The sequence below is a fragment of the Microtus ochrogaster genome, chromosome 8, assembly GCF_000317375.1.
Source record: "Microtus ochrogaster isolate Prairie Vole_2 chromosome 8, MicOch1.0, whole genome shotgun sequence".
NCBI classification, from domain to species: Eukaryota; Metazoa; Chordata; class Mammalia; order Rodentia; family Cricetidae; genus Microtus; species Microtus ochrogaster.
In genome coordinates, this window is record NC_022015.1 from 33,963,394 (window position 1) to 33,980,880 (window position 17,487).

Consider the following 17,487-nt stretch of genomic DNA (forward strand, 5'->3'; position numbering starts at 1 on the left):
ACTGAGCCATCTCTCCAGCCTCCCAGGCATATCTCTTGAGTTTGAGACCAACCTGATCTATATAGTTTCATGCTAGTCAGGGTTATGTATTTAACAGTCATAGCAGTGCCCTGTAATATAAGTTAGGTGAGCCCATTCTCCTTCCAAGTGTCTTTTTGTAGAACTGGTGTCCCTTCCACTGTGATGCTGGGAGATAGTGAGTGCAGTCCTTTAAGAAGAGAGACAGTGTATGGCCCAAGTGTCTAGGCTACTTCATAAGGGTCACATGAACTAAATAACTTAATAACACAAAGTGAGAAATAGGGGTTCATCCATACCACATATACATTTCAGAAAAAGATTGATTCCTGACCTGGACAGTGTAGGTTAGGATTGCCTGAGATTTCATCACATTATTCCAAATAGTACAGTTTAAAATTTATGGATTTCTTTCTTCTTGAAGTTCCCACTTGGTATTTTTATTTATCGTTTTATTTACCGTTGACCGTGGGTTATGGGAGCCACATAAAGAGCAACCAGGGGAGAGAGGGTGCTGTATTTTCTGCTACTGGGGCTTTCTGCAGAAGATAACTAACTGCCCTGGTTCTGCTCTCACATGTAGCAGTGTAGCTTGCAGGGGCAGCAGCACCAAGCAGCCTTTCCTTAATGATCACCTCAACAATGAAGGGGCTTCTAATTGCCTGGTCCCTTCATATCCTGCTGCATCCTGGTGAGTTCATTCCTAGCTTATCAGAGTCAGAGAATGAAGAGTCATAGCAGCACCTTTGAGGGTGGGTTTAAATCCTTTTTGCAGTTGACTTCTGTTTTTAGAGTGTGTGTCTCCAGAAGTGTTCAGAGCACTTGTCTTCCAGTCTCTAGGGGGAGCTCTCTCTGTTTAGACCTTGAATGGTCATGTTATACTCGTTGTTGTCGTCAGCACTTGGTTATGTGGGCTTTTTGTTTGTTTTTTTGTTTTTGTTCCCTTTTTTTTGGATTTACGTAGTTTATATGATGGTTCTTCAAGTCTGATCTACTCAGTAGTGAAAGCCCAGCCTTGCTTGCTTTTTGGATCCTCCTCCTTCCCCTCCAGGAACACATTACTTTAAAATGTCACAGGTTTATTTTTCTGGTTAAACAAGCCTAGCCAGGGGCACACACCTTTAATCCCATCACTCGGGAGGCAGAAGCAGGTAGATCTCTGGGTTTAAGGCCAGCCTAGTCTACACATCAAGTTCCAGGACAGCCAAGGCTGTTACTCAGAGAAACGCTGTCTCAAAAAAAAGAAAACAAATACAAACAAAAATGATAATGGTAATGATGATAATCAAAGGAAAGCCAGTAATTGTAGCCCAGGGTACACACAAATTGGCACATGTCTAATTCCAGTGTTCTGCAGGTGAAGGCAGGAGGGTCAAGTGTTGAAGGTTATTTTCCACTACACAGTAAGAACATGCCTCAAAAAATGGTGGGTGAGATATCTTAGCAGATAGAGATGCTAGCTAACAAGCTTGATTTCAATTTCCAGATCCCATGTGGTGGAAAGAAAGAACCAATTCTTGCAAGTTGTCCTCTGATTTCTATAACACATACACGTGCAATTAAAGGGGTGGGGTTGTGGTTTGAAGAAAAATGGCTCCCAAAAGGAGTGACATTATTAGGAGGTGTGGCCTTGTTGGAGGAAGTGTGTCACTGTGGGGGATGAGCTTTGAGGTCTCCTATGCTCAAGCTACTCCCTGTAAAACAGTTCACTTCCTGTTGCTTTCTGATCAAGCTGTAGCCAACATGATGTCTGCCTACATACCGCCATGCTCCCTGCCATGATGATAATGGACAAAGCCTCTGAAACAGTAAACTGCCACCTCAAATATTTTCCTTTGTAAAAGTTGCTGTGGTTATAATGTCTCTTCACAGCAATAAAAACCTTAACTAAAATGGGTGCTGGGAGATGGATGAGTAAGGTTAAGAAAGGGCACTTGTTGCTCTTACAGGAGACCTGGGATTGGGACCGAGAACCCTCAGGGCTGCTCACTGCCTGTTACTCCAGTTCCAGTGGTTCAACACCCTCTTCTGAATGCCCGGGTGTTGCACCTGTATGTGCACACGTAGACCAAGTAAATACACACATAAAATAAAAATCTTAAAAAGATTTTTAAGCAATGCATGTGCCCACATCTGTAATCCCTGAGAAGCTAGATAGAAGAATTGCCATGAGTTCTAAACCAGCTGCAGACTGAGACGAGCAATAAGACAAAAGTAAATAGGAGCTGGAAAGATAGCTTTGCAGTCAAGATCACTGACTGTTCCTCACTCACAACTATCCATAACCCCACTTCCAGGGACCCTAGCACCCTCACACAGACAAACATACAGATAAAACAACGATGCACTTAGAACAATAAATAATTAAAAATCCTGCAAGAAAGAAAAAAGTCTTTTAAAAAAGAAAATAAATAAATTTAAGTTAAAAAGTAGCAAGCCAGGCATATAGTACATGTGGAACAGCAGTAGGAAGATTAAGAGTTCCGGGTCGGGCTGGAGAGGTGGTTCAGCAGTTAAGAGCACTGCCTGCTCTTCAGAGGACTCAGGGTTCAAATCCCAACACTTACATGACGGCTCACAATTGTCTGTAACTCCCAATTCCAGGGGTTCTGACACCTTCACATAAAATAAAGTTAAATAAATTATTCAAAAAAATAGTTTAAGGTCATCTGTAACTACATACTGAGTTCTGTGCCAGCCTGGGTTACATAAGACTGGAGTTTGTCTTAAAAAATAAGAAAGTTAAATTGGCTGAAGAGTTGGCTCAGCTGTGGACCTGAGTTCAGTTCCCAGGACCCACATTGAGCAACCCACAGCAGCTACCTATAACTCTAATTCCAGGGGTTCTGATGCCCACTTTAGTCCTTCAAGGTCACACACATGCAAGCACACAAATAAAAAAATAAACTGTGTGTTGTGTTTAAAGCTCAAGCCAGCACACAGTCCTGAGGTGCCTACCCTCTCCCTAGCTTCTTGGGCTCTGTTCCAACAGAACTCAGAGGACCTGGTCACCCTGGTCAGGAAGGGCCCTGTGGATCCTGAATCATAGACACTGAATGTTGTCTTTTTAGGGAGACGGAAGAAAGTGCTGGGAAGAAAGAAAACCCGGTCCCGGTCATCTGTAAAAAGTAAGAGTGGAGGTACAAGAGCCAAGAAACGGCAGCACCGTGTGAGGAAGACAAAAGGGAGGAAGCTGAAGGTGAGGCTTCAGTAGTGTCCAGCTTAGCCAGTCTTGCTGCCCTATATGGCTCTGCAGCAAGAAGCACCAAATGGCTGCTCTGAGGTTGTTCTGTGCTCAGAGGTGGGTGGGTATGTTAAGAGTTAATATGGTTCCCCCTGAAACATAGAGGAGGACTAGCAGAGCTCAGGGCCAAATCACTTTCTTGTGGTCAATGGCTGGTCAGATCAAAAGGCTTTCAGTCCTGTGCTAGGAGCAGGTGTAGATAGCCTGGGGAGGTATATACAGTTGTTAACCTTACATAGTCACTGTCTTTGTCCTGGAGAGTCTCCTATGTATGAGAAGCCAGTCTCCAGTAGATCCATCTTGGGTCCTGTGTTGTCACTCAGCCCTGTGGCCATGAGACAAATTTGGTACTTAAAGACACAAGAAGCTCACACAGACAAACATACACCTTGCCATGTGTTTCCTGTGTTTTTTTATGAATTTATGCTTGTTACCCGTAGCCTGATAAATGTTCTATAGTGTATGCTTGTATATGAAGATGTGTATAGCCAGTAGTTTGAACATCCGTCTGGAGAGTCAGAACAGATTCTTGTCACTGTGACTAAGTATGAGCAATTTAGGTAGATACTGCTGGTCACTAGCACTAGTTTGTGTCCTGAGGGCATGGCAATGTCAGTTTCTCCTTTCTGATTTTTAGAGAATGCTAGATTCCATTCTAAGCTCACTTTCTTCATTTGCAATTACTGTGATTCCTTTTCCCCCTAAGAGAACATCTATGGCCCGTGGCGGAGATATGGAGAGATTCACTCCTTGGGGAGAGATCCTAGCTGAGTGTGTTCTGTCCCACCAATACTTAGAATCTAGAGGAAGTGGCATGTGGCCCCTTGATTGTCTTAGGAATAATTTACAATTGTGATAATGTTAAACATCCACAACCTTTCCTTACATGGCTATTAACACTGTTCACATGCACGATGCCAGTCATTCACTGAAATTTTTTCTGTCACTCTGGTTTAGAATGAGATCACAGCTCGTTCTCGCATTGCACGAACTCTAGGCCTCCGCAGGCCTGTCCATGGCACCAGCATGCCATCAGTGTACAAGCCAGTGGATCCCTCTCTGGGGCTGATGAGAGCAGATATTGGAGCAGCTTCTCTGTCTCTGTTTGGAGATCCATATGAGCTGGACCCTTTTGACAGGTGACTACAGTGGTGACTGTCCCGGCCCCAGCTCACCCTCAGATTTGGTTAGGCTGCTTGTGAACTTATGGAGTGGTCTGCTTTGTTAGTGTCCCCTCCAGCAATGAAGAACCGTCTGCAGATCCTCCTTCCCCTCTGAGTGCCAAGAGGAGAGTGCTGTCCCGCTCGGCCCTGCAGTCGCACCAGCCTGTGGCCAGACCTGTTGCCATGGGGCTTTCTAGGTATGGGGCAGCAAGAGCATCTGGGATAGATAAGGACACTGAATTGTTTATCCTTTCTGTGTGGTTGAGCAACTCCTCTTGCTGTGATGTGCTTACGGTTGTCTCTGAGTGCTGCGTCAAAACTAGTTGTCTCTAAGCAAGCAGCACAGATCCTGGCTACAATGACCTCAGTCTCTGAGAGAAAAAGGGACCTTGGGCAGGGCAGAGTCGTGGTCCACAGTCAAAACAGGTAGAAATAATCTCTTCCCAGCTCTTACTTAGTGGCAGAATGGGCAGACATACATTGTAGATGACGTCCCCATATTCCTGGTCACCTCAAGTTGGGGCTGATGGGTGGGGGTTCAGGCCAGAAGAGTACAGAGGAACCAAGCTTTCAGACCACTCTCTGGTCTGTGTTTGCAGGAGGCAGCTCCCAGCTGTGGCCCCAGAGCCCAGCGTGGAGGAGGCCCCTGTTCCTGACCTGTTGGGGAGCATCTTGTCTGACCAGAGCCTTCTGATGATGAGCAGTGCTGATGTTGTCATCCACCGAGATGGCTCTCTCAGTGCCAAAAGGGCAGGTGAGCACCCATGAACTGCTGACCTTCCTTATGGGTTTCCTAGAAATGGATGAGTTGGACAGGCTCTCTCTCAGGCTTTGCCCTGAGTTGGGTGAGACACTGCTAACAGCATAACCAGTGTGAGTTTCTGTCAGGGTCCTTCCATGTCTGAGTACAGTTAGGTGAGTGTGACATTTCCAGGACAGTTCACAGTACCCATGAAGCAGTATGGTCAAGAGTGGGCAGAGCCTCCATCTGCTGCTTCTTGTCTGGGTCACACTAGATGGGACACATCTAAACTATAGTTGTGTCTGAAAAGAGAAAAACTACATGGCAGTGAGGGCATTTATGATCCCACAGGATGGGCAGTGGTACAGCTGAGCCCATGACACTCCCATTGTGGTATAGCAAGAATTGTCACTCTGTAAACAGAGCAATTTCAGTGTCACTTCTGGTCAGACATGGCAAAGCATTGAACTGCGTACAGGAGGTGGGAAGGGTTGCTATCTGACTTTTGTTTTTTAGCTCCTGTTTCTCTTCAGCGAAATTCTGTGACTCAATCCAGAGAAGAGTCCAGGCCCAGAGACAACCTGCAGCCGGGGGCACTACCCTCAGGGAGCGCATCCAGTGGACTCATGGGAGCCAGGCGACAGAGCTCAGGGCTGAGCTGTGGGGACAGAGCAGCCCTACACTGTATCCCTGGCCGCACAGTGGAGACACCTGTAAAGTTGGACTCATCAGTGACCCCACGTTCAAGTCAGGCTGGGAACCTTTCAAAAGAGAGCAGGCCTACCTTGAAACAGAATAACAGTCCCAGGCTTAATGGTTCCAACACACAGGCATTGCCTCTTAGTTCTGCCTCATCTAAGATGACTGTCCGTTCTAACTTTCCATCTAGAAATATAGCTCTTGGGCATCTCCAGAAAACAGATCCCAGGAGACCTGATTTCTCAAAGCTACCCAGGATACCAAAGATCCACAGAGACCGCAGTGACAGCACACAGGACCAGGCCCCCACCAGTGGGCAGACTGTGGAGCTCCCTAGCACTTGCATTAGCCGCCTGACTGGCAGGGAAGGCCCTGGGCAGCCAGGGCGAGGCCGAGCTGAGAATGAGCCCAGCAGCAGGCGTCCCCAGGAGACTGGCTCACACACAGGTGGTTCTCATCCTTCCGCCCCCAGCTCCCATGTCAGTGTAGCCACGCTAGGGCCCTCAAGAGGAAAGGGCATTGGGTCTACCTTTGAAAGCTTCAGGATCAACATCCCTGGGAACACAGCACATTGTAGCCAGATGTCCAGTCCTGGCTTCTGTAACACATTCCGGCCAGTAGATAGCAAGGTGCAAAGGAAGGAGAACCCTTCACCTCTCTTCTCTATCAAGAAGCCAAAACAACTCAAGAGTGAAATCTATGACCCCTTTGACCCCACTGGCTCAGACTCCAGCCCTCCTAGCAGCAGCCCTGAGAGCCTTGGCCAAGGCCTCTTGCCCTCTGAGATCACCAGAACTATCTCCATCAACAGCCCAAAGGCCCCAGCCTCCCAGACTGTGCGCTGTGTTACCTCCTACAGGGTAGAAAACATCTTTGAGACTGACACAGAACCTGAGCCCCAGCCCACTGGTGAGCCTGAGGCTGGCATGCTGGAGTTCCTGGGCAAGGAACTTGCTGAGGGAACCTCCGATATGGAGCAAGAAGGACTCAGGGAGACGGAGCATACAGAGATCCAGGGCTCCACAGCCCATTCTCAGCGGCCATCCCCACCAGCCCCTTGGGACGATGAGGACGGAGTGTCTTGTACACCCTTCTTTGGCTCTGAGGAACGGACAGTGACATGTGTGACTGTCGTGGAACCAGGTGTTCCACAGATGACCACGCACAGGATTGTGGAGCTCAGGGCCCCATCCCGTTCCCGCTCCACGTCCAGCTCCCACAGCAGGAAGAAAACTAAAAAGAAGAAGGTTTCCAGAGAGCACCAGAGGACACGTTCTAGCACTCGTTCTGGTTCCAGGGACAGGACCTCACGCTCAGCGTCTCCAGTGGCTGAGGAACACACCAAGAAGCACAGAGCCAAGGCTAAGAGCCGGAGGTCCTCCAGTGACCGTGCCAGCAGCCAGGACAGAGCAAAGAGGAGGAGGAGGGAAAGGGACAGGGAGCGGAGGCATGGTCCCTGGGGTCATGGCAGGTGCTGGAGGAAGTCCAGGTCTCGCTCAGGGAGTCCTGGCAGTTCTTCCTGTGAGCGCCATGAGAGTCGGAGACGGAAGAGGCATCATTCAGGGTCTCGGTCTCGAGGCAGGGACTGTTCACCCCACAGCAGCCTGGAGAGGGACCGGAAACACAGGCATCGGGAGCGGAGCCGAGAGCGGATGGATAAGAAGGAGAGTGTGACTTGGTCTCGGGAGAGAAGGAGGCGGCGGTCTCGGTCACCCAGCCTGGAGCATAGGCCACGGAGGCCACGTTCCCATGAGAAGCGGCCCCATTCCCCAGAGAAGAAGGGGGCTGTGAGGGAGGTTTCCCCAGTCCCCACTCCACAGGAAGAACCAAGGCAAGATGGAAACCACCCTGCCACACCTCCAGTCTCTGAAATAAGTGTCCTGCCAGAGGTGGTTGTGGCTGACCCGAACCCTCCAGAAGTCCCTCCTGTCCTGGCAGAGCCTGTTGAGTGTGTACCTGAGGACCTAGACTATGGTGATTCTGTGGAGGCAGGCCACATCTTTGAGGATTTTTCAAATGAAGCCATCTTCATTCAACTTGATGATATGAGCTCACCTCCTTCCCCTGAGAGTACAGACTCCTCCCCTGAGCGAGACTTCCCAGCAAATCCCACAGTGCCCCCAGTTAGCCTTCCACAGGACACTACTTTACCTACCAGCCAGAGGGAGGTGTTACTGGTTCACAGTGAAGATATCTCAAAGCCTGCACCCCAGGCATTGATCCCTTCAGACCAGTGCCTGCTCAGGCAGGACACTGTAGAGACAATTACTACAGCTCTTAGCACCTCAGGTGTGGTGCCCCTGGGAAAGGACAGTCCTTTGCTAAGTGGGAGAGGATGTGAAGCAGTCAGGCCCAAGGATCCTGTGGCCCAGGTGCCCCTGCTGCGGTCCAGAAACCTGGTGAAGAGAGTCACCTGGAACCTGCAGGAAGCAGAGGACAGCACCCCAGCCCTGGACAGAGTTCCAAGTGAGTTGGCCCTGCCAGTGGCGCTCATCCTAGTGGTGGTTATCCTTGTGGGTCAGGGGTGTGGAGCAGGCAGGGAGACTGCCACCCCAAGAGCCTCTTCTGACTCTTTGGGGGCCCCCAAGTGTGTCCAGCCTCTTAGAGATAGATCTGCAATTTGGCCTTGGTTCCCACTGCTGATTCTCTGAAAGTGTTTTGGCCAGAGTTGACCACAAGGCACCCACCTTCCTTGTCTGTTGGGTCCTCAGGGATGCCACTTGAGAGGCCACAGAGGCCCCAGGAAGGAGACTGGGATGCAGAGGACAGGGCCCTCCTAGGCGTTCAGCAGGCACCATTCTCCGACCTGCCCCTTCCCATCCACGTGCTCCAGGAGTCTGGGTTACCTGATGCAGATCCCTCTCAGGTGGGTGCTGGGCTAGAGGAGCATGGTCCTTGTGCTGGGTATTTTGGGCTGCCCTGGTTAGAGCTAAGAACTCATGGCACTGCTTCCTTTCTATACAGCCCCCTGGTGCTTCCAGGGCAGAAGGGCTGCCTGCTGCTGGGACTCTACACTCAGCAGGGGGTATTCTTGCCCAGGTTTACAGCCCCAACATGCCACCACCCCTGGCTCAGCCCTCAAGCATCCTGCCCTATGCACTGGTCAGCCAGCCCTCAGTCCAGATGATCCTGCAGGGGACCCTCCCCCTAGCAGGCTGCGGTGCAGCACAGAGCCTGGCCCCAGTCCCCACTATGCCAGCCACAACCTCACAGCTAGTTACTCCAACCACCACCAACAACTTTGAAGAAAAGACTGCTACTCCCAAGTCAGCTGCTGAGAAGACCAAAAAGGAGGAGGTGAGTGCTGCCTGTCCTTCCGCAGCCTGTCTCCATCGGGTCTGATTTTAGGTATAATATCCAGGCCTTGGGGGCTTGGTCAGGGTGGTAGGAGAGCAGCGAGCCCATTACCTTTAGTGTTCTTGGGGAAAGGGACTTCCCACAAGTGTTGACTTCCCACCAAGGGGCCCAGAGGCCAGTTTTGGCCATCTTGCCGCAGGGTCACACATGTCCTCACTCCTAGTACATGAAGAAGCTGCACATGCAGGAGCGGGCTGTGGAGGAGGTGAAGCTGGCTATTAAGCCCTTCTACCAGAAGAGAGAAGTGACCAAGGAGGAATACAAGGATATCCTGCGCAAAGCTGTGCAGAAGGTAGGCTGCAAGTAGACAGACACCTGCCTCTCGGACAGCCTTGAAGTTGACATGGGATAGCTAGATCTGCCTGTGACAGAAAGTTGCTGTTGGTTGTTTGCATGGCCTCCTGGGTCTGTAAGTGTGGAGTCAGCCAGCTGGGCCAAGTGGCCGAAGCCTTAGATCAGCCCTGTTTCCTAGTAAGTGCTTCCTCACACAGTGTTTGCCAAAACTAAAATAACAGATGATGAATTTAAAATTCCCCAATCCAACCAGTTTCTTTGGAGGAACTAAGTCCCTGAGTGATGGGCAGATTTTTCTGTAGGAATAAGTCTCAGCTTCCTACTGACCTTTGACACATGTAGAGAAACAGCATCAGCTCTGTTTAGTTACAGGTGTTGCATAGGGGGCGGGGGATGCATGTGCCCTTAACAAGACCAATGGTCCTGGTGGAGAGGGCCAGGGCAAGGACCCTTGGCTAGGTTAGTCTCTGATAGGCTGAGAGCATTTGGGTGATTGTGTTCTTTCTTCAGATCTGCCACAGCAAGAGTGGCGAAATCAACCCTGTGAAGGTGGCCAACCTGGTGAAGGCCTATGTGGACAAATACAGGCACATGCGCAGGCACAAGAAGACTGGGGCTGGGGAAGAGCCACCCACTCAGGGTGCTGAGACCTGAGACTGGCCACTGTGGGGAGGTGACCCCAGTAAGAAAGAAATGGCTACCAGCACTCCTGCCTCTGAGCTTCCCATGACACCTGTCTGCACCTGTCTTGCTTACAATTGAAAACTGGACTTTTTTTATATGTATATTATAGATACACTGTTTCCATTGTGTTCTAATTTATCAAAAATGGCTTATCTTTAGAAACTTTTCTGTGTACTCAGTGCTTGGAAGGTGAAGCTTTTGGTTTCAGAAACCGTGCTGGCCAGTGGGAACCACCTGCTAACACTCATGAACCTCTCTGCTATAGCAGTGTTCTTATTCTAGTTGCTTTTGCTTCTGCCAGGAGACAGGACATGGCGCTGTGGGTTTCAGGAACTCAGACAGACATGTTCCCACCATTCCCAGTACCACCTGGCAGTGTTAGCATGCTCCCCATGCTTGTCTTAGAACGTTTGGATCCAATAGGGTTCGTTATAAAGATGAGTGCTGCAAAGGAGGCTTAGGGTGCAGGGGTGTGAGGTGTCACCTTTCCTTCGTGGAACCCCACCAGGTCCAGTAAAGATAGCATTCATCCAGGGAGTCAGTCTGACTCGGGGCGGCACTGGTTTTAGACTCTTTTTATTGGGATTTGCAGTTCTGGGCTAGGCTCACTGTTCCAGGTCCATGAGGAAGTGTTCGATATCATCATAGAGGCTGTTGGTGCTAGACAGGCACAGGCCAAGACTGCTGCTGTCCAGGGAGGACACACCCTCACGCTGCACACCTTCCAGGTATGCTTTGCATACCCATGGCTCCAGCTGTGGGAGGGACATCTGTTAGGGCTCCCACCCAGCAGCCCACACCCACCTGTACTTGCCAACCCAGTCTCTACCTTCACCAGAATCAGGCTCTTCTCCTTGGGCCTCCCTGCTGACAAGTCTTGCCCAAAACCTAGATAGATGGTGTAGTGTGGTGATCCTTGCCGCCTCCGGGCCCGGAACTCTTCCAACTCTACTAAGAGGTAGCTCTGGTGAGCACATTAAGAAAGACTCCAGAGACCCACAAGGACAGCACCCCAGACCTCACTGACCTCGGAAGAAAGTGCTGAAGTTGAAGATTGGGGTGTGGCAGTTGCGTTCCAACAGCTGGGCTGGGGTGGAGGGGTTGGTGGAACCCATGGGGCTGCCCACCTCCCAGTACACCTTGCATTTGCCCATGCGCAGGGCATACAGTGACGGCCCCCGCAGCTCAAGCTGAAGGCCTGGTGACACATGCTGCAGAAGTGTCTCTGTGTAATGCAACTGCTTCTGATCCGGGAGCTCAGCAGGGCTGGGAAAAATCACCGGCTGGGGCTCTGAGTTCCTTATCGCTGAGCTCATGGGGCTATACAGGAACACGCAGCTGGGGTGTCCCACCATTGCCTGGAGCACTGTGCGACCCTTGTACATGATGGTCACATCCAAGGACCCTAGATTGCGCTCTGTGTGCAGACCAAACTATGAGTGGTGGGTGGGGCACATTGCCCTACACCCCAGGACCCTTTCCCCTCCCGCTGAGGTAGATGTGAGGGCTGAGTGGTGCAGTGTTCTGCCTGGGAGAACAGGTGTGTACTAGGGGAGCTCTAGCCCACACCAACAGGTCCCCAGGTCCTCACCAGTCATCAGAATTGGGTGTTGAAGCCTGGGGCTGGGGACAGCTTCCACCGGCCACGCTGCATGAAGCTCCTCAGAAGCATGTTCTGGCTCCCGGCCTGAGGATAAGGTGAAGCTGCCTGTCCATCTTGCCCCTCATGGTGCCCTAGCTTCCCACCCCTGTCCTTCGAGCAACCTTAGCTTTCCTCCTCTCCCTCATACAGCCTCAGGCAGATGGAGTTCTCTAGTCCAGCCCCAGCTCAGTAACAGTTCTTCCTGCCTCTCACCAGGATCCTGTGATGGGCCTGAGTTTGCCCCAGGCTCAGGTTCTAGTGGGTGGTCTTCCAGGAGGCTGTGCTGTAGAACCTGAAGCAAGAGGTCCCCAGCATCAGCAGAAAACAGAGGGCTTGGAGTCTGAAGCTCAGCATTTTCTCTTGCCAGGAAGGGTCCTAGGGACATAGCCTGCAAGAGAACGCTTAGTGGTAGGCAGCTGCCCATCCCCCACACCTAGAAGGAGCGGACCGGACTGTACCTGTACAGGTAAGGCATTGCAGAGGACCACTTCTTCCCCATTTTCCATGGCTGGGCCTTCTGAAGAAAGGGGGGGATTTGGATCTAAGATTGACTAGTTAGGATGCTTGAGTAGTTTTAAAAAGTTATTTTCCCCATACCCTTTGTCCTCAGACCACCAGACATCTCACTCAGCCCGAGGCTCTGACTTAGGAGGAAATGTGCCCACCCACCCACACCTTGGAAGGAGAACAACTAGGCCTACAATCAGCCTTTTTCCAACCAGCTTTAAAAACTACAAATCCAACCATGAAGCCACCAAGACAAAGTAGTCCAAGTCCCTTCCTCCCTAGTCCGTCCCTATTTGTGGCAGTCCTCACCAGTAGAGCCAAGCTCCAGGCTAAGTTCATACACTTTGTGTGGGTCAGCAGGGTCCCCCGAATTGTCTTTACGCATGATAAAGCGACGTGTGCTATTAAGTGCACAACGGAAGTTGGTTTTCCAGCCCGCTCGCTCAGCAGCCTCAGCCTCTGGGCGTGGTAGGTTACCTCCACTAGGTGGCCACCTCCCTCTGGCCACAGCCCAGGCCTGAAGGAGAGGACAGAGAACGTCGGTTGAGGAGAGACTCCCTGCGAATTCTGAGAGATTATACCGAGGGCAGGACTAGCACCACCTTGAAGATCCGAGCATCAGCTTCATCCTGATCCTTTCGCCCGAAATGCTTCCAGGGCACACGGAAGACTGTGTGAGCCTCATCCAGCCACCGAAGGCCCTCATACTGGCCGCTACTGATCTCACCCAGTAGCCACTCTCCAAACAGTATGCGCTGGGACCCCCTGCAAGCAGGGCAGTAACGCTAGGATCAGGGCCAAGAGCAAGGCAAACAGGACCCAACACAACCAGGGTGGCCATGTTCTCACCTCTCTGTGGCCATTGCTCCTACAAAGGCAGTCTGGGAGAATCAGAGTAGGTCCTACTCTGGGATGGGCTGCAGTCACTGCAGCAGTCAGGTATAACAAATGAGGTAAGAGTCCCTTGGGTGTCACTAAGGTTTGAGGTTGTAGCCACGGATAGTGTGGCCAAGTGTCACAAGTGTGCTTATATGTGTTGGTCACAAGTGGGAATTTAAGTATCGCCAAGTGTGACCCAGGTGTAGGGTGTTAAGGGTCACAAATGCGGTTTGAAAACTTGTAGCCACCTAGGTTCCGAAACTGAGTGTGGATTCCTCGGCCAAGGTGGCTATGGATATGACAACAGATGCAGCGGGAGCGCACACGTGAAGTCACAGGTGTTGATCCAGCGTCCAAGCCTGCATGGGCTGTCGCAGGCCGGACCCTGCAAAGACACGGCGGTAAAAGGGGGCGGGCCCGGGCCAGTAAAGCGAAACTGCATCCCGGGAAAATGAAACCTAAATAGCCGAAACAGCGTGTGGGCAGCTGCGGGTTTCCCTCTAGTCTCAGTGGCTACGGGCTCAGTCCTTGACCTCCATCCTACCCTCACACAGACGCCAACCCCACCTACAGATCTTCCGATCGCAGATCCTGCCGTCCCTCTGCCCTCACGTGTCCCCAAGCCTCTCTGTACTACCATTCCTCCGACCGCTCGCTACTCTTGAGGGGACAAGAATTTCCTCCCGTGGCACTAGCTCGCTCCCTCCCCGCGTGGGATAAGGGTTCCTTCTACATACCTGGTGCCGGAGCCGCCGGGACGGTTTTATCTCGGTGAGAAGGAGGCGGCCAGTGCTTTTATAGGACCCGGGTCAGGGGCGGGGCGGAGCGCCGCAGGGTGTGGCCTAAGGGCTCCCGAGCCATTGGGTGTCCCATGCTGTGGCACTCCACTCCACTCTCACAGGCCCTTTGTAGATTCAGTGAGAGGCTGACCCTGTTTTGGACAGCGCCGGAAAGTCTCAGAGGAACAGCTCCCCAAGTGGGAGTGTGGGAAAAGTGTTTCCCTCCACACCTCCTCAGGAAAATATGGCGGGAGAAGGCAGGGGTACCTACAACGATCCCAAACAAAGTCAGCAGCTTTTTGTTTTGTTTTGTTTTGCTCTGTTTAACTGGCAGGAAAGTATCAGGAAGTGTACTCTAAAGAGAGGCTACACGTTGAGAACGATACAGATAAGAAAACTCCAGCAGGCAGTGGTGGCGCACGCCTTTAATCGCAGTACTCAGGAGGCAGAGGCAGGCTAATCTCTGAGTTTGAGGCCAGCCTGATCTGCACAGGAGTTCCAGTACAGCCAAGGCTACACAGTGAAACCCTGTATCAACACACACACACACAAGAATATCCCAAAGCCACTACTTGTAATACCATCTCAGGAGAGGTTGAGTCTTCAACCCTGTCTCAAATGTACAATTTAACCACTGTGTTGCATCCAGCCTTCATTAGAGAAGCTTCCAGCTGGGGCTGGAGAGATGGCTCCGCGGTTAAGATCACTGGCTGCTCTTCCAGAGGTCCTGGGTTCAATTCCCAGCACCCACATGGTGGCTCATGAGATCTGGTGCCCTGTTCTGGTCTGCAGGCACACATATATTCAGGCAGAACATTGTATACATGATAGATAAGAAAGAAAGAAAGAAAGAAAGAAAGAAAGAAAGAAAGAAAGAAAGAAAGAAAGAAAGAAAGAAAAGCTTCCAGCTGCAATGAGCAGAATCCTGTAAGTGGCCCGAGAACAGAGAATGAGGGACGGTAGGGTGTGTATCCAGAATGAGCCGTCTCTATCACCCCCTCCAAGGCCCCGGGAACAGCTCCCTTCCATGTTCAAATCCCAGAACCCACATGGCAGGTAACAACTGACTGTAACTCCAAGATCTGACACCTTCACACAGACATACATGTAGGCAAAACACCAATGCACGTAAAATAAAATAAATTAGAAAGGAAGGAAGGAAGGCAGCAGTTGAAATAAAACCAAAAAAATGCACTGTATAAACGGGTAACGCTGCCCACTTTCTAAAAAGCATTCAACTACTGGAAGAAATAAAAACGTTTGGAAAGGAATTGGGGATGACTTTTCATGGCTGCTTTGCAGGAAGAAGCCCAGATTGTAATGTACCCTCCCCCAGGCAGACCAGAGAGCTATGTGTAACCTCCATAGCCTCCACCTACTGACATGATCTGTAGGCCCCTGTATCTCAGGGTTTCTGTATGGGGCAGAGTGCGGTGTTCATTGCCAGAGCAGTCTTTTTATTTGTTTGGGTTTGTTGTTTTGTTTTGAAAAGGGGTTTCTCTACATAGCCTTGGCTGTCCTGGAACTCACTCTGTAGAAGGTGTTGGCCTCAGATTCACAGAGATCCGCCTGTCTCTGCTGGGATTAAACATGGATGCCACCATTCGCAGCCAGACTTTTGAACCAGGCTGTGACCCTCAGGAAGGTCCCAGAGGCCACCCTCTGCCAAATGAATGTACAATGTGGCGGGAGCCCCGTTCTGGTTCTTTAACTCGCTCAAACGAAGCTGTCCACGTCGGGCTAAGCGCTGAAGTCTCCAGCGAGGACTTCCCTCTTCTCCGCAGGCTACAGTGGGAGAGGAGCTTGGGGGCGGGGGAGGGAACATCCGGAAGCCGGCAGCTGGGTGCTCACAGCAGGTGTTTTACCCCAGCACTCCCTCCCTCCTTCCCACACTTAGAACGGAGTTGGGGTGGGGGCGGTTAGGAGGGATAACCCGGCTCCAGAAGAGGAGACGTGAACGCTTGGGCTTTGTTGAACGACCTTCCCTGGCACTCGCTCCCGTACACCCGCCTTACGACTCCGGAATTCGAAAGTGCTGCTTTAATTTGCGGAGGAAAAGGGAATGTCTTGGAGTGGAGGTTGGGGGTGCTGCGCTAGATATAAGTGTGGTCGATATCAGCGCCAAGGTGAAGACCCTTTTTCTGGTCAGGCTCGTCATCATCGCTGCCCTCACTTTCCGTGGCGCTGGCGCTGGCCATGTCTGCGGTGGGCTCGTTGAGGACCACCACGTCAGCATCCTCTCTGATGTCCTTGCCGAACCACACGGCCTTGTAGCCACCCTCCCCCTCCGGCCGCCGCTCCTTAGTCAGAATAGACTTTACGGCTGAAGGACTATCCCCAGCCTGGACGGTTTTAGGAGAGCCGGAAGCTCTGAGCTCTGGGCTAGGAGGTGCAGAGCTGGGGGGCGTGGGGCTGGAAGACAAGGGGCTATGGGACCCAGAGGGCGGCTGGGAGGGCTCAGGGTCTGGCTGTGGCTGCGGGTTGGAGGTGGACGACCAGCTGGCCTTGTGGTCCGGGAGGAAGGTCAGGTTGTCGTAGCTATTCTGAGGAGGAGGCACCTATGGGCGGGCACGGTGCAGCAAGAGCAGAAGAGCAGAGGCGTTACTCCCACCAGTGCCTTTCTAACCCTCCTCCCACTACTTGGCTCCCACCCTTCTCCTGCCCCCCCCCCATACACCTGGTATCAACACATCCAACCCAGCCTACCTCTGCTCCTTTCCCAGCTGTTCCCATTCATCCCTCCATGTCCCTTTTCTGTGACTCTTCAATCCTGGGTTAGTCCCCTTTCTGCTCTGCCTAGCCCAACACTGCACCGAGGCCCTTACCTTAGCTTTGCCTTTACAGCAGCAGTTGAACCGGTGACGGTAGTGCTTATGGATGAGGATGACCAGGCCGATGAGGGCCAGCAACAAGAGCGCACCTAGCACCCCGCCCAGCACTGCCATGTCCACCGTAGAAAATTTGTGGTCACCCATCGCACCTTCTCCTGCCAAAGAAACCAAGGACACTTACTTTGGGGACACTCCCAAGCATCCCTTTCTAACCCGGGCCAGAATGAAGTACCACAAAAACAAAACAGGCATGGTTTAGCCCACCCTCTAGAGCTGAGGTTCTGAGAATGGGTGCTACTAACCTCACCAGGCAGGAAGGCTCCTGGGGGCATAACTGCCAGCTTCTGACACACCAGGATGGCCTTCAAGGCCACCCTGTGCAGTTGAACTTTGCCTTGTGTGGCTTCGGCTCCAGTTTTGAATGTATGACACTTGACAGTTTTTCAAGAACACTCGAGAAGTCTGCCTTGTAAAACTGCCTCTGGGGACCATTCCTGTGGGACACTAACCATGTCTGGTCCCTTGTGATCCTGAACACTGAAGGGCTGTGTGCGTACAGCTCAATGACCAGTATGAAAACCTTTCAGTGGAGAGCCGGGCGGTGGTGGCGCACACCTTTAATCCCAGCACTCGGGAGGCAGAGGCAGG

At 51.6% G+C, this 17,487-nt stretch overlaps 3 protein-coding genes across 9 annotated transcripts in view; 1 reads left to right on the forward strand and 2 right to left on the reverse strand.

The window, feature by feature from the left end:
• Phrf1 (PHD and ring finger domains 1) overlaps positions 1-10,354 on the forward strand; it is a 32,219-nt gene extending 21,865 nt beyond the window's left edge. For both annotated transcript variants that reach the window (XM_013347942.2, XM_013347943.2), the window contains exons 10-18: positions 3,090-3,217; positions 4,220-4,401; positions 4,491-4,622; positions 5,025-5,179; positions 5,684-8,332; positions 8,578-8,732; positions 8,831-9,163; positions 9,387-9,515; positions 10,028-10,354. In XM_013347942.2, coding sequence (XP_013203396.1) covers positions 3,090-3,217; positions 4,220-4,401; positions 4,491-4,622; positions 5,025-5,179; positions 5,684-8,332; positions 8,578-8,732; positions 8,831-9,163; positions 9,387-9,515; positions 10,028-10,171 — 4,007 coding nt within the window. In that variant the 3' untranslated portion in view covers positions 10,172-10,354. The remainder of the gene's footprint in view (positions 1-3,089; positions 3,218-4,219; positions 4,402-4,490; positions 4,623-5,024; positions 5,180-5,683; positions 8,333-8,577; positions 8,733-8,830; positions 9,164-9,386; positions 9,516-10,027) is intronic.
• Positions 10,355-10,766: 412 nt separating this feature from the next.
• Irf7 (interferon regulatory factor 7) lies at positions 10,767-13,996 on the reverse strand. Of its 5 annotated transcripts, none has more exons than XM_026781089.1 (10): positions 13,967-13,996; positions 13,200-13,614; positions 12,953-13,115; positions 12,660-12,867; positions 12,302-12,357; positions 12,057-12,231; positions 11,793-11,888; positions 11,229-11,618; positions 11,031-11,152; positions 10,767-10,956 (listed from the first exon to the last, which is right to left on the reverse strand). In XM_026781089.1, exons 2-10 carry the CDS (start codon positions 13,211-13,213, stop codon positions 10,807-10,809), a joined length of 1,374 nt encoding a protein of 457 aa, XP_026636890.1. In that variant the 5' UTR covers positions 13,214-13,614; positions 13,967-13,996; the 3' UTR covers positions 10,767-10,806. The 5 variants fall into 5 exon arrangements, with proteins under 5 accessions (XP_026636890.1, XP_026636892.1, XP_026636891.1 ...); XM_026781091.1 differs by having other exon boundaries at positions 11,031-11,149; positions 12,057-12,135; positions 12,302-12,360; XM_026781090.1 differs by having other exon boundaries at positions 12,057-12,135; positions 12,302-12,360.
• Positions 13,997-16,101: 2,105 nt separating this feature from the next.
• The window catches only part of Cdhr5 (cadherin related family member 5), an 8,398-nt gene continuing 7,012 nt past the window's right edge, over positions 16,102-17,487 (reverse strand). For both annotated transcript variants that reach the window (XM_005351508.1, XM_005351507.1), the window contains 2 exons: positions 16,834-16,994; positions 16,102-16,566 (listed from right to left, as the gene is read on the reverse strand). In XM_005351508.1, coding sequence (XP_005351565.1) covers positions 16,102-16,566; positions 16,834-16,994 — 626 coding nt within the window. The remainder of the gene's footprint in view (positions 16,567-16,833; positions 16,995-17,487) is intronic.